At 35.9% G+C, this 16,587-nt stretch overlaps 1 protein-coding gene across 4 annotated transcripts in view; it reads right to left on the reverse strand.

Annotated features, from left to right (window-relative positions):
• Positions 1 to 3,022: 3,022 nt before the first annotated feature.
• Positions 3,023 to 16,587, reverse strand: part of RHBDD1 (rhomboid domain containing 1) — a 38,416-nt gene continuing 24,851 nt past the window's right edge. For 3 of the 4 annotated variants that reach the window (XM_035545078.2, XM_050712617.1, XM_035545079.2), the window contains exon 7: positions 3,069 to 5,548. In XM_035545078.2, the coding sequence (XP_035400971.1) occupies positions 5,430 to 5,548 (119 nt within the window). In that variant the 3' untranslated portion in view covers positions 3,069 to 5,429. Of the gene's footprint in view, positions 5,549 to 16,587 lie in introns of all 4 variants that reach the window. The other variant, XM_035545081.2, reaches the window with a different exon arrangement.

Here is a 16,587-nt window from a genome sequence, read left to right on the forward strand (position 1 = left end):
AAGATCAGTCAATTAAAAGAGTAATGGGGAGCAGCTGTTTGCCAGAAAAAGGATTACTCAAAAACCAGTTGTGAAGACGAGCAGTCACACAAAGACAGAGCTGATTTGCCTCAACTCTGAGATGATAAAAACTTCTTGATAATGGTTGTGGTAAAAACTTTTTGGCAAGTGAAGCAATTGTTTCATCAAAATGGGAATCTGTTTCATGACTGGATACTATTTCAGAAATCAGCATTTAAAAAAGTCAACCTTTGAAGTTTTGCCCAACTTAACCAGCTGGAAAACTAGCCAGGTGGGGGAAAAAATCATCATAGTTCAAATAAATACTGCACTGTGTTCATACTTAAACTTTCCCCCTTTTCTACTCACTTCATCAGAAGGTACTGGAAGTTCAATTAGAGGTGATACAAGTGTAAAGTGGAAGAACAGCTCCATGGTTCCTCAGTATAACGTAGATGGCCTTCAGCATCTAAAACCACCTCATAGCAAAACTCACCTTTTCAACCACTACGGAGTGCTTCTTGGCTGCTTCTCAAAAGACAGGTTTGAGCTCACAGTATTTAACTTACACATTTTAGTAGTTTATAGAAAGATTTGGAATAAAGGATTTGAGCCCCAAAGCTACATCATGTTCAGCTTGGTAAAACAAAGTATCACTACACAGAAAAGCAAGATCTTTTGCAGAATTTACAGAATCACAGAATCATCTAGGTTGGAAGAGACCTCCAAGATCACCCAGTCCAACCTCTGACCTGACACTAACAAGTCCTCCACTAAACCATATCACTAAGCTCAACATCTGAACGTCTCTTAAAGACCTCCAGGGATGGTGACTCAACCACTTCCCTGGGCAGCCCATTCCAATGCCTAACAACCCTTTCAGTAAAGAAGTTCTTCCTAATATCCAGCCTAAAACTCCCCTGGTGCAACTTTAGCCCATTCCCCCTCATCCTGTCTTTCATGCACTGATTACAAATATCACTGGTTTAGATGCTCATTCTCAGGCAATTTTTCCATGAAGGCAGCTCTGACCTAAGCTCTTCTTTTTTTTTTTCTCCCCAAAACACTGGTCAGAATGAAGGCGGGAAGCTTGACCCTTGCACACCAGCTATTTCAAAGATTTTATCAATTGTTGCTGAATTACACTTTGTACTAATGCAAATGAAAAAAATGTTACCATAACCAGTTGAGTTACATCATTAACAGTATAGCTGAATTTAGCTAATTAGAAACAACACAATCCATCCATTAATTAGGCAAAAGAATACACAATACGCACTTCAGCATCTGAGAAGGCTATGCATACATTTGAACTAATTTTAAGGAGTCAGCAAAAAAGTCATTCCACGCTCAACACTGTACAGATTTTGGGACCATTCCTTAACTTGCTACATGGGGAAGGAAAGTACTACCCAACGTGCTAGATTCACAGAAGCAACCTTCGCACCAATAGCTTTTAAATGATCCCTGTAATGAATAATTTGGTGAAGGACCTAACACAATCCATTGCTCTCCTACTGTTTACTTCCTCTTGCCTTAGTGATGTTTAACACTCCTAAAGAGATATTTGTCTAACCTGCTCCAAAAAGACTGAGGAAGGAAACGAAACTGCAGAGTATCCCTAGCTTATTATAAAGCTTCACTGTCAACGTGGTTAGAAATCCTTTGCTTACATTTTGCTGCAAATTAGGAAGTTTCTAGTAGCCAGTGAGTAACAGAGGTGAACTTCTCTCTGTTCTCATGCAGCAGAAGACTGCTGCCACATGTATGCTCACTCTTGTCTTTTACTAACCCAGTTGCTTTACCCTGAGCATATTTGTGAATATAAACAAAATACCTAAACCACATGAAATTTTATGGAAAAATTTCCTTCTCTAATTGTCTCAGCTTGCAATTAATGGATATGAGTATCACTAAATTTAGACTTTCAGAAAGAGTAATTTTCCTTTAGAAAGGGTTCTAGAATTCAAAGCTGAAGATTGTCAGTATTTACTTACCCTGATTTTCAGCGATGACAATTTAAGGGAAGTAGGGCAGATTTTGATCTCATTTACAGCCTGTATTGAGAACAATGTTACCACTGACACTCATCAAGCACAAGCTCCCCTGCTGTGACGTGGGACATGTACGAATACCATTTTGTTAGTATTTTTTAGGGCACTTTACCCCTTAGGAGAAGTGGTACTGCCAGGAAAAAAATTACACACATGAATACGTTATTTGCTTTTGCTTCAAGATAAAACAGAAGTGGGAAAAGAACTTTAAAAGTTAAACACATTTAACCACATCATAATTCTGGACTGCAATAAAAACATTTATAAGCAGTAAAATGTTCGGTCATTTAATCATTAAGTTTCAGGAATGGACCTGTTAACAAGTCTGCTGATTAATTAAGGGGGTGGAATTTCTTACATGGTACTTGATCACAGAGTTTAGATGAAGCACGAAATATTCACAAGAAATCACAGCTCCTGAAACAGAGGAACCAAACTTCAGGTGTTAAAGTGTTTTGTTGTTTGTTTGTTTTTTTTTTTTTTTAAAAACCAAACTACTTTTTCTTTAAAAATCCATATTTTATATATAGTCAGCTGCTTAACAGTCAAACTCTCCAAGGTGGAGGACCCATTTATGTACACTTATATACTTATACATTTATATACACATGAATTTTTGCCAGCATATGTTAGGGATTCATCTGTGACTTGCATCTACCACCATCAGGGCTCCCAACCTAACAGATGGTAAGGCCCAACCGAAGAATCATTCTGTTACAATTTCCAAAACACCATGTATATTGAAACTGCCCAATAATCCAATCCTAAAACTTCCACCAAATTCAAAAGAAGAAAAATTAAAAGAAAAAGAAGAAAAATTAGTCATTAAAAGAAAAAGAAGAAAAATTAGTCCTGATGTAAATCATCTGCCCCGCTCTGTATCACCAGCCTTCATGTCTAACAATATTGCGGCAGCTCTGCTATTTTTAAAATATATGCCTTACTATTATAAAGAAAAACAGACAATTTGAAATGTACAAAAATTTATTCCAATTTTTTATATGAAAAAGTGAAAACAACTATTAGTACTGACAGTTTTTATAGGCATTTAATCGCAAGTGCTTGACAAAACAAGAACAATAGGGGGACCAAAACAGATCCTTCGTATGAGACATACTAACAAGAGCTCTCATTTTTATTAACATAAGTATGAGGAACTTCCTGCATTACTCCTCACGTGGTTGGTATTTATCCTTCCTTAACAAAAGCATGCAAGTGCTTTTAAATTTGTAATCACGTTCTTGATTTTACACGCCCCCCCCCCCCCCCTCAACTGGCTAGTGAAATCCAGTGTTTTAAAATAATTTCTTGTCTGCTAAACTGTTACTTTAGTTACACAAACTTTTGACCAGAGCATTAAGTTCAGTTTGGGGAAACAATGCTACGTCCTTCTTCACACACAATTATTGTACCCTGAGCAAAATATGCAAACTCTATGCATTTTTTTGATATTTAATTTAAAAGGCATAGAAAAGTTAGTCTGCAATAAGGTACAAGTATCTGCTGTTTTCTTCAGGACATTCAGTAGCCACAGAATAACAAACAAGACAAGCATATATTGAAAAACAACCAAAACCAAGAATACAGAAATTTACCATCACTTACCTACTAACTTAGAATCTGCAAGGAAACACTATGCATAACATCAGTGTTTTAGTATTACCTCAACAAGGACATCCATCCAAAGTCGCATTGCAGCCGTATCTGTTGTCTCTCAGAGCCTTGAACATACCCAACCTAACAATATTTTTTGTGCTGCTGCTTCTTGGCATACAATCAGCAACAGGTATAAATAAGATAGACGGTGAAAGTGAGAATGCCACAGGTGGAGAACAGTTTTTGCACTTTTCTACTAAAAAAAGCTTCCCCTACATACATTAATTAAAGCCAGAAGGTGTTAGTTTCAGGGTTTTTCTTTTCTGTATGAAAAATACAACACTGCTTTACACTCTAACTCCATAGAGAGGTAGACTTTATAAAGCACATACTGGTGATCACAGATACCTGAAAAGAAACTATTAAATTGCTCATCCTAACACTTTAGTAAAGGAGCGTTGATGAGATTCAAAGAATTATGTGCCTAAAGACAATAATGGAATCATTCCTGTGCAAGCACATCTCTTCAGGACTGAAAAGAGTTACAGGAGTGTTCCCAGATTCAGACGAATTTCTTCCATCACAAGGTAAAAAAACATCTAGGCAATGAGTATTTTTTTCTCAATGTTCGATACTCAAAAAACCTTCAGGTTTGCTAATTTACATCATCGAACAGGCAGATGTGCCACAAGCAGGACAGGCACTGTGCGCCAAGCAGCGAACAGAGGTCCCGTCCAAAGTGACAACCGAGCTCTCTGGTCTGCTGCCAGCTACTCTGGAGTTGGGCCAAGAAATGCTCTCTAGAAAATGAAGAACTCAAGGTAAACTATATTAAGGTATGATCTCCACAAGTCTGCAAACAGCATGGGGACTGGACCTCAGATGAGATACATACAGAGAAATAGTAGAATTTCTATAGGTCCGTAAACAGCATACACGATATAATTTCTAAGCCTTCTTCAAAAGGAAAAATAGTTATTTCCAAAACAGTAAGTTAACAAATAAATGTATTTTCATGGCATATCCACCCCCACCTTCCTTTCCATAAAATTCCTAACAACAAGTAATTTCAACTCTGTAAAAGCACGTTTTTTAATTTTTTTTAATTGAAAATGTAAACATTAGGATTGGTTCTAGGGAATAAGTAGTTAGAACTCAGTTTTATCACACTTAAGCTCTACGCTACATGGCACATTTTGAGGAAGACTGCAACACTAAAGGTTCTATTACGTAACTCCTTAGGATAACAATAGCTTCAACTATTTTTCACACAGTTTGCAAAACTGCGGAAAAGCTTAAGCCCAACTCTTATGATCTAACTGTTGTCATCAAAGCAGTCTTTTCAAGTGACAATTCACATGCCAATCCCAAGAGTTATTCATCATAGAAAAATGGGAAATATGTAGGAAAGAATTGCATAATTTTAAAATTACATTTCGGAGGTATTATTCTTTTCTGTGATGGATGAAGAAAACCTGTTGTCTGAGAATACCAGCAGCCAAAAAGCCAATGAATTCTTGAAGGTACAAAGAAGAACTTCGAAGGGAAAAAGTTTGGTGAAACCATCAGTCTTCTTCCAGATTTAACATACATCAAAATGGAGACTGGCAAAGATCACGTTTCGATTCCCAACTCATTTTTTTATGCAAGTTCAAATTTGGAGCCTGAACTCACAAAATCTTCTGCAGTTTTGCAACAAATAGTAAAAATAAAAGAATAAATCTGCAAATATTTTAACTCTGAATAGCACTTTACAATTTACATCAACACCTGCCAACTTCATCTTCTGTCGAACCTACGAAGTCTTTGCCTTCTTATTTCCTCTTCTGAATTCTGCTCGGGTGGAAACCAAAAACCATAGGGTCGCCGCTCAGTATTGTATGTTGCTCCACCAAAATCTACAAGACAATGAAACACAACTGTTATTTTGTTCTGTAATTTGAAAAAAATGCACGTATATCCTGTAATCCAAAGCATCGCAACACAAAGAAAATTGGGAATTGATTATTTCCAGTTCAAATGGTTCGAGGACTGTCAGTTTCCAACAACTGCTCTTAAAACACCGAAATGAAGAACACCACCAAAAGAACTCCCAAACCCCAAAGTCTAGCGCGTATTAACCTGGGAGCAAACATTTTTCTCAGTCCCTACTTTACACAGGGAACTCCAGATTGTTAGAATATTTAAACATCCTCAGTAGCTACTTCTGGCAAAATAAGCTTTTGTATTTGCTTTTAGTGTAGCAGTCGAACATGTGCTGACCAATACCAGATGCACATAACTCCCATCCTGTTGGCAGCAAGCAATTTCATAAATAAACTCCAGTGGCAGCTCAGCTAGAGAGAATTATAAGTTAATGTGAGCAGAAATATCACACCAAGACTGAAGGAAGGTTCTCTGCCCTGGCACTGCAAGAGAAAACAAAGCAAAGCAACTGCTCACAATTCACATTAAGTTACAGAGCAAAGAAAAGATTGAAAGGCTGTGGTTACACACAACCAAGGGGCCTTGGGAAACAAAAATGAGAAACCGTTCTCTGAGCTCACTTACAGAGGTAAGGATAAACAAAGTAGCTTTAAAGCTAACACAACAGTCTTTGTAATACTTGGTATTTCTTAAACATCCACCTCAGAACCTCATTTATATTAGCAATATCAAAAACCAAAGGCAAATACTGTATTAAGCTAATTTTCAAAAATGGATTTTAACTGCAGCTGTATCCTGTATCAGAAGTTGTTTGTAGTGAACACATAAGGCCTGTTGTTTCTATTGCATAATATCAGGAAGTCCAATTTACAAAGGGGTTCTGTTAAGTTTCTTATTCACTTACAAGAGCATTTTAATTTGTAGAGTGCTAACCAAATGTAGGATTTTGAAAACACGTTCAGGATTTCTTCCATGCTTGCCAAGCAGTCAAGCTCTTGGAAAGTGCTTTCAGAGATAACTACAGCTGCTCAAACAGTGCTAAGCAGCAACAACATAAATGTTTATAAAATGAGAAGCAATGTTCAGAAGTATTTTTCAAATTAATTAATATACAGACAACTTAATTCATATTTTTGTATTTTATCTTCAGTTTGTCCCTCTGTTTCAATTTACCAGAGACAATTCTCAAAATAATTTAAGCTGTTACCCTGCTTCTGAAAAATGCAACGTCACTAACTGACAAATGTTACATGAACTCCTTGGGACCTACCATCACTCTACCCCATCTAGATGCATGGTTCTCCATTGCAAAACAGCATGCCATGCTAGCAAGTTCATCAAGTTTAAGTGATGAAATGATGCCATCTCTTTTATAATGCGCTCCAACAGTTTATCTTAATACTGTGAAAATTATAAATATACGTGCATAGGAGCAACAGCAAATGGACATTTGAAAAAATTGTTCAGAATGCTACAAAAAGCTAATGTGTATTGGAAATCCTAGACCTTAGCAAAGGGCAAATTGCTTCTCAATTTTTTTACTTAAAATCCAAGAACAATCTCATTGTCTGAAAAAAAACAAACACCAGTTCATATGCAGCATGGGCAGAATGGTTTTCATTAACAAAAAGATTCAGCTGAGCTAAATGTTCATTTACTACATTTATTTTCCCTCATTTTACTTTCTTATACAAGGCGTATTCAAAAAGAAAAAAACAAGCAGTTGTTTTGCTGAGACATACATGGGCTTACAATATTTCATAACCCAATGAACATCCTTTCCAAAGCAAAAATAACTTCAAACTGGAAGGCACAAAGCAAGGTGGCCAGTAAAGATCTGCAGAAGGGAAGCCTACGAACCGTCTGTGTGCTGTGCTGTGGAAGGGCTGACAACTGAAAGATCAAACTAGTAGGAAGTCAGGTGTGGGTTAGTGAAGTTAGGAGGAAAAGTAGCATACAATGAAACCAGATTCAAATGGACTGTTAGAAGAGCAGGTCAGGTCAATACTGAACACACGGTTTCTTCTGTTTCTAAGACAGATGATAGCAGTGAGAAACATGTAAAATGTTCCCTCCAGAAGGGCTGAGGGCCTGTTTTGGGTAACACAAATACCTTAATGCCTTCATACATGAACTTAATTATTTAGTTTAATCATGCCTCAGAGTCTAATCTTTGCTGTATTCCTATCATCCAGACAGACTTGTTAAAGTAACAAAAGTTGTTAGAAGCACATACTTAGAGACCAGACTATCAGTCAGTGCCTTGGGTTAGCTTCCTCTAGCTACTGCGTATTCAAGATACTACAGGAGAGTTGATATAAAATAATCTCACTGCATTCTCCAATGATCTAGTAAGTCTCAGGATGTTTAGTCTACTTAACAAGGAGACATGCATTAAGCAACATAGTCGATACACAAATTCAAATGTATCTTTCATTCCCAAGTATTGAAAAGGATTTGCTAACCAACTCAAGAGGAACCTTGACCTATTCTAGATATGCTACTTAACCTACCTTAGGTTAAGACAGGAAGATATCTATTTCTCTTTAGAGCAGTAAGGAAAACATAGATTAACTTCAGCTACAAGAAGAATTCCAGGTAGACTGCATATTCAGCATAATCAAATAGAAGTCTTCAGCTGCAAATAGCAAGCTTTACTCATTTCTTTAGTTTATATTCATCTATTTCAAGCATCCACAGTACATCCTCCAAAAAAAGTTGAAGACCTTATGTTATTCCATGCTCTTCTCTATGCAGATTCTTCCCTTCTGGTTCATTAGTGCATATTCACTAGCGTTTATGTGTATTTTCTAATTCCTTCTTTTGAATTATACTAAGACATTCATTACTTTATAAAATTACTTAAGTGACTTATTTTGCTATTCACATGACCTGTATTTTATTGTCCTGGACTGTTTTTCCAGTAAGTTGCACAAATCAAGTAATGAACAATGTCAAAAAACAAAAGGAAGTAAAGCCCTAAAAATGAGGTCTAAGACAGGAGTACAGCATGAACAAAATAAATCGTACAAAGAGTTTGACAAAAATCAAACTCAAAGGTCTGAAAATTTCTTCTGGCAAAAAGGAATAAACACAAGTAAAATTTCATCACCCTTACACATTTGCGTAGAATTAGGAAGTTACCCAAGTTCTGTCCTCAGCAGTATAAATCAACAGGCCTGTTCTTGGAAAATATTTCTGTGATGCTGTGAAACTTGGTTCAATGCTTCTGAATTGTAAAGCTCACGGGGAATTTCTGGTCATTTCTGTACCAAACCCACAATTTAAATTTACTTTTGTCTTAACAGAGCTGATGTGAAACTATTAATCCTTATTACAATCTGTATTTTTTTATCCATTAAAAAACAAAAATAGCAACAGTTAGGAAATGTACATACTGCCACAGGTAAGCCAGAGAGGTACGGATATCCTAAAAGCAGAAGACATTGCCAGATTCTGATCTAACATTTTTTTTTTTTTTTTCTGTTGAGCTCATGCTGTGTACAAGATTCTGCATTTCTGTTTGTTCAGCTAAGGAAATAAAAGTAGACATTGAAAAGGCAATCTTCATATCCACCTTCAAATAACTGCAAATGGAGACAGTAAAACTCTCATTATGTAGCACTATCTCAAAAATCCTGAATACCAACAGGATCAGAAATAATTCTGGCAAATTCTTTAATTACATGCAGAAACTCCTTTCTTTAATAAGGCAAATGGGCTTGTTTTTCCATTTAAAAAAACTGTTAAAAGTATCCAGAAATCTAACTGGATACATTTTTTCAACTAGATTCTATTTTTCATCCAAACATTGCTTCACATAAGGTTGATTTTAAAAAGTACTAAATAAATGCATTATTCTTCCTTTACATATCATGTCATAGTAACACATCAAAAACTGCCTAGCTGAACACTTAAGCTGTGTAATCAATTGGATAAATACAGGCAAAAAGTCTCAAGTAATGCTTATCTGAATCACCATTTCTCCCTCTTGAAAAACACACAGAAAGATTAGATTTTTTCAGGTTCATCAAACATAGATGCTAGCCACACCTCTTCATGGACAACACGATATAAATGGTGCTACACTGCCTCTGATGGGTTACCAAAGAACTGAACAAGTGCAGACTTCACACTCACTGCCACCTTACAATGCTTTGCCTGGGAACCACATCTGAAATATGTAACTGAGGCGATGTCTAATTAATCCTTTCCAGAATGGATCATTTCTGTCTGTACTTAAGCTTGCTAAATATAACTAAATTCATTAGCACAAAAACCTGCTTGAGCTAATGACAGTAAGACTTTCTGATCACATCCAGCCAGCTTTCAGGGCCAGCTGAGCTTGCTCATCAATATCTACACGACTTCACGTACTACATTAAAGATGAAAGACGAAAGTGTCCCATATATTCCTTTTGAGCATAATTGTAAAACCTACCTGCACACTGACAACAGCAGGGAACATGTGTAATTATTATGTGTGTATAAAATAATTATATATTTTTTAAAATGCAAGCTACAGACTATCAATAGAAAAAAAATAAAAAAATTATAGAAGGGACACAACACAGTTGGCCTTCGGACCATAAGGATGTAGATGTGACTTTGGCCAACAAGACGCAGCATGGAGATTTCTAATTTTCTTGAAACTACTAGAATATGGTAATTTATTTAGTCAGACATCAGGAAGAGGTCCAGAACATTATTTTTAAGATAGTCTCAATAAACAAATTGCAAGTTATATCCAGTCTATAAAATTAATCCAGTGATAAAACTACAAGAGAAGAAATAGTAAATCAATGGGTAAATCCAAGATTAGGATTATTCACTGACCTTAGTCTGGAGCTGCTTTTAACTGTAAATTAAAGTTGTTAGTGTTCTTAAGAATTTTTATATATTTAAAATCACATTTGAAAAAAAAAAAAAAGCTTTGTCTTTCTTTTAGGTCATTTCTGCATGCCTAACAAAGACACAACAAAGAAATTCTAAACAATATCCATTTCCCAATGCCAGGACCAAGAAACCCAGATGAATGGAAACACCAATGCAGACTGAAGCCACTCCACAGCAACTACCACTTTCTCCAGAGTGGAAGAGTGTTTTTACGTAGCCCACACACAGCTTCTTCTAATTATGCCCACAGCTGTTAAGCAGAACTGCTTGTTCTCCAGCAAGGTGACCCTGCCAAACCCACTGTGAAAGTAACAACATTTGTTCCTTTACAAAAACATCCCAGTTACTAAGGAAAAAAATAAGTGTCCAGAGACCACTGAAGTTGATATAAAAACTCCCACTTGTATCACTGCGTCTTGGGTCAAAGCACCAAGAACAGAGTTACTCCATATGCAGACCATGCATTTATAAATGTAGCATGAATGTAAGCAAAACATTGCTAACTACAATTGAAGATTTAATTATTTCTTTATTGATTTCTTGCTATTTTCACTTTTCTTTGGCAGTTGACACTTTTCCATGAAGAAAAGCATCCAAAAGAAAGCTGTATTGGCGATACCTTCCAAAATGTTCTTGCATACTTAGGAAGTCAGAGAAAAAAGCAGCATTCTGTATACCTTTTAGCATGAAGATCTAAATGTATCAGTATCATATACTTTTTTTTTAATGCAAACAAAATTAATGGTTATTAAGACATACAATAAAATCTTTAGTATCAATAATCAGAACCTAGGAACTACTGTGTCACTGTGACTTGTTGCTTAAAGACCAAAGGAAGTTAACCCTTCAAGGCAATGTTTCCAAAAATACAGGATATAGTACCAAGCATTTGACAGAAGGAATGAAAGATGTGCTGCACTGCAAAATGAGTGCCATCATCTCCAGGTATTAAATACTGAGTATAGTAAACTCACCACAGTGCTACATCCAGGGCAAACTAGAGAAAAGCAAATACCAGGACAAAACTTGGAGCAGAACAGCCTTGAAAGGCATACTGTATTAGGGTATTAAACAGAATCTAAAGTTATGTTCTAAACTATTGAAGTGTACTAGCATCACAATGCTTCAATAATCTATTTTTTCCCACTTTCATAAGTGGGAACACTTCATCATTCAAGTAGAATAAGTCCTACTTTTAAATTACTGACATCTTTTTAATCCCCTTAATACACAACTCAAGAGTACTGCACCCAAGCAAGCCCCAAACCTGAGGCAATCCTGTATATAACAGTTGGGCAGAACTTTTTCAGGAAAGACAGAATAGAAATTGTTCCCAATCACATTAATCTGCATCAACAACTTTATAATTGGACTTTGCATCAAAAAGTTTCTGGTAATGATCATTTAACAGAACACAGCTCAGCTCTTCCAGTTCACTAAGCTGTTGAACTAGCTTTCTTTTGGATGTAGGACTGTGTCAAAGGCAAGAGGCAAAGGAGGTGTACGGTGCTCTTGCATAATGGGCAGGAAGGGAAGTAGAAAAGGCCGAGAACCAACTACTGAGTACCACATGAGCATTCAAGTGCAGATGAGGGCCGCAAAGATGATCAGAGGGCTGGAGCACCTCTCCTACGAAGAAAGGCTGAGAGAAGCTGTGGATGCCCCATTCCTGGAGGTGTTCAAGGCCAGGCAGGATGGGGCCTTGGCCAACCTCATCTAGCGGGTGGCATCCCTGCTGATGGCAGGGGGGTTGGAGTTAGATGATCTTTAAGGCCCCTTCCAATCCGAGCCATTCTATGATTGTATGATTCTCTTTGTACATTTTCCTCCAGACACCTGAAGGAATGCCCTTTACACACCACACTTGAAAGGAATTTTCGCCTCATCTAGATGAACACCAAAGTATATGCATTCGTGTATACTAATAATCCTACAGACAGGAGAACAAGAAAGATGTGCAGCACTGATGACATGAAGAGACAGCAGAAAAAATAATTTTCCCTGATTATGTTAATTCTATATTAGTCTTTACATAATTTAAAATCTTGAACACTCTGTCACCGTTGAATGAAACCATACCAATACCTCAGTGTCTCCTCTCAAACCAAGCACAATTGGTCCTGAACTGTTTATTACCTGTGTTTTAGTGTCTGAAGCAAGTGGGCACAGCCATAAAAAAAAAAGCTAAAAATAAAACAAATCGAACAAGATGCACAAGATTTAAGACAGGATTGTAAGGGATTCAAGTCTAAACCCAGTATTTTCAAAATACCTACACCTATTTGAATATACATAGCATTATCTTTAGAGGTCAAGTGTATACGAAGTTTAAAGCAACTACTATTACATCCATTCCAATATTTCTGAGGGAATTAATTAGACCATGCTTTTGATTTAAGATCTCTAAACCAGATAAAGAATACAGCTTGTCAACATACAAAAACGAGAGTCCTAGATCTGAAGGAGCTGTGAATTCTGGTTGTCCATCCCATGTAACTTCCACTGCTGCGCAGCTACTGGAACAGAAATAGTTTAACAGTGCACAAGGAGGCTTCCAAATGGTCAATTTTCAGTCCAACACCTTTCAGGCAAAGTTAAATGAACAGCAGTTTAGAAAGCAAAGGGCAGCAACTATTTCAGTTTTCTGAAGCTAACTAGTTCATGTGTGTAAATTGAGATTTCAGAATATAACCATTTCTTTGCTTTACAGAATGATTTGTCACACAGCGGTAACTCATAGGTGCCAAATGGTCATGGGTCTATGGTTCACACCAAGCCTGTTGTGAAAGGCTTGGTGGTGCTTCTTCTTACATATCTGGTGAGCATTTATCACCACTACCAAGAGAATCAGAACTTTTATTCTCAAAAATAGTTTTTTTTGTTTTGTTTTAATACTACGCATCACTGATCTTCTTTCAGAAATTGAGTTCTGTTGCTGGAAAACTCTAGCTATGATTCTTGCTACAATTCTATTGCTAGAAAAAGAGCGACAGTATTAGCTTTTCACTGGGAGATCCTGCTAGAGAACTCCCTAATTTATTAGTTTCCAGTGCAATTTCATCACTTTACTAAGAGATTCTAATTTGTTTAAAATATCAGTGCAGCACATGAAATGGAAAATTAAATGGGACAAGGGTCCCTTCAAGGAATGAGATATTCCTGAGACAAACCAAATCCTTCACTTCTGACAGATTTATATCTGAAACTTGGTATCTATCTACTTAACTATGGAGTCTGGGAAGCAGAAGTAATATTGCAAATGAAACTGGAATGCTGTCTGAATACAACTACCCAAGACAAAAATCAAGCACAGTCTGCAGTTTTGAAACAAAATGACAGGATTTTGCTTATCTGTGTCTCATAAATACTGAAAAAGAACTGCTCGATGAAATTAGGAAGATATTTTATACAATAAAGAAAAATCGGCGGCTATCAATAATGAACATTTCTACTCCTAGGCATGTTGGTTTGGATTTTTGTTTATTTTTAACTTACAAGATATTTATCTTTTAGATAAATAGTAACAAGGAAAGAAGAAAGCTCCAATGGTAAACTTGCTTATTAGCCTCAGGAAAATTTTGAAGTTCAAAAGCATTAGGAAACCAGGAATCAATAAGTATTTGTAACAGAATTCTGGCTACTATGGTCTGCTACTAACACCAAGCATACACCAGAACTTTACGTGAAAATGCTAAATATTTACCAATTAAATTTCCTGGAAATTTGCCTAAACAAAGTGCTAGCAATCAGTATCATAGACCACATATGCAATGCTAGAAAGTTATTTCTGAAGATATTCAGAGCAAGAACTTCACTTGAAGGAGAGAGCTTTTCTCCCAGAACATGTTTCTGGGTACCCAAGACCAACTAAAGGAAAAGTTGGCCTTTCAGAATCAGATGCCGATCATAGCATGTGACTTTATGAAATGTACTTTAATCTGATATCATGCACTGCGTATCGAAGCATATAATTTATTTTAAGACATTTCTACAGAAAACCATTTAAATGCAATGACTGGCATTCCTACCATAGCAAAAGAGGAAAGACAACCCCGCCTGGAGAAAAATGGAATTATATAGCATTTCTGTTTCATACTACTCACAATCTTCAATGGATTTAGCAAGTTTCATAGCCTAAATAGAAAAAAAAGCCCAATCTCAATAAAAGAAAGCAGAAATGGGAACTAAATTTAAATTCAGAGGACTGCTAAGCCAGATGACTAAATATTTCATAACCACATTGCAGATGTACCTATGATTGGTACATACTGGGCCATCTAAACATTTTGATTTTTTTTCTTTAATTTAAATCAGATTAGAATCAAAGAAATGCATATTTGCACTGAAACTTATGAGGACTATCTAATATATGCATATTTCACTTTAACCACAAAATACAAAAACTACATGTTTAAAAACTTTCTTCTTAAGAGAAAAATTCTTTTGTGCAGAGACATGAGCACGCAGGGGATTCTTAACATTATTGAGACTGAAAGACAAACTTAGAAGTCCAGCTCACAAAAATACCCACCACCCACCACTACAAAAATCCCCATCCCACACTAATCCAGATATTTCTTCTGAGCAAAATAGCAAGGAAACAACAGATAAGAACAAGAGAGACGGTATACCGGGGTTACCATATACAGCTACTAATATAAGGATTAAACCAAAATGGAAAGCCATATATTTTTAATTTCATAGTAAAACCATATAATTTAAATATCATAAATAAATTTTAATTAAAACAGTAAATGTCCTTATCTGACTTAACTAAAGGAGAAGTTATTGTAATTTGTGAGTAATATAAAATTACTTTATGAGAATCAGAATGAAAATAAAAAGTAAAGAAAACTAATGCTGTTTACATTGGTTCTTGTTTGACAATATCTAAAACTAGTGATGGAAAGAATATAAAAGTTCTTTTTAGTAAACGAGCTTAGGTCATTATGACAATTTGACAGACTGCCAAAACCAGTGCCTACATAAATCTCACATAAACAACCCTAGCAATTACTTTTTCTTGCATTAGATACCTATTATTATTATTAAAGAATTTTTCAGGATATGGCACAAAAATAAAATTGCAGTTCTGGAACATCTGAATGTAGATTAAGTAGAAAGACAGTACCTTTATGCTGGGTTTAGATAAACTCATGTATGGGATTATATAAAAATAATTATTTAGATTAAACTTGTTGCCTGTCTTAATACAAATTAGTTTTCACTTGTGGACAATGACCGCTACCAGAAAATTCTGGACTATGCCACTGAGTCTTTTAAAAGCTCAGCGGGATACTAACACAGCAGTTTGTGAGAATGGATCAACATTCCAAATCTAATGGTACACTTTGTGGCCTAAAAACCCTAATAAATACATTTGTCTAAGAAAAAAAAAATTATGTCTGTTTTCAGCCACGCTACAGAGCAAATGTGATAGTATAAATTCCACAGTTGGAAACAAAAAGATATGGAAATACTGCCTTGAATTTTGGTTCTGGTACCTGTTTTTACATCCATTTAGCTGCCTGTTTCAAATTATGTTCGGCAATTTTTAGTCATGTTAAGTACTTGTTTCATCATCCATATAATTGCAAGCTACAGCAAATCCCATGCTTCAAGGAAAAACGTGTCCTGTTCAAAGGACAGTACTCACTCAAGCTTTATTTTTCAGACTGACAAGGAAGAATACTCTATTTGCTCATTACCACAATACATTTCATTTCATCCTTTCTATCACTCTGAAGCAGGTATGATCAATTACAAACTCTATACTACTTTCTTTTGGAAATAAGATGTGCCCATAGGTAACTTTAACCTTTAAGTAGCTTGTTTTATGAAATATTTTTCAAAGTTGAGCTCTGAAGTCTTAGTTTTCCAAACTAAAGTACTGTGACAAACAGAGAAAGCTGCAAAATTAAAGCACTGCTGTGAAACCACTAAAAATACCACCTATATAAATTTAATTGTACCAAACTACATTGGAAACAACATACAATATATTTTCCCACTTCACTTATCTGTGAGGTTTAAAAACTTTAACTAGCACTGAAAACAGACACGAGCATAGACATAAGAAATGCTGTCGTCTCAAACTGAAGTTAAAAATGTGACT

The sequence above is a fragment of the Cygnus atratus genome, chromosome 9, assembly GCF_013377495.2.
Source record: "Cygnus atratus isolate AKBS03 ecotype Queensland, Australia chromosome 9, CAtr_DNAZoo_HiC_assembly, whole genome shotgun sequence".
NCBI lineage: Eukaryota > Metazoa > Chordata > Aves > Anseriformes > Anatidae > Cygnus > Cygnus atratus.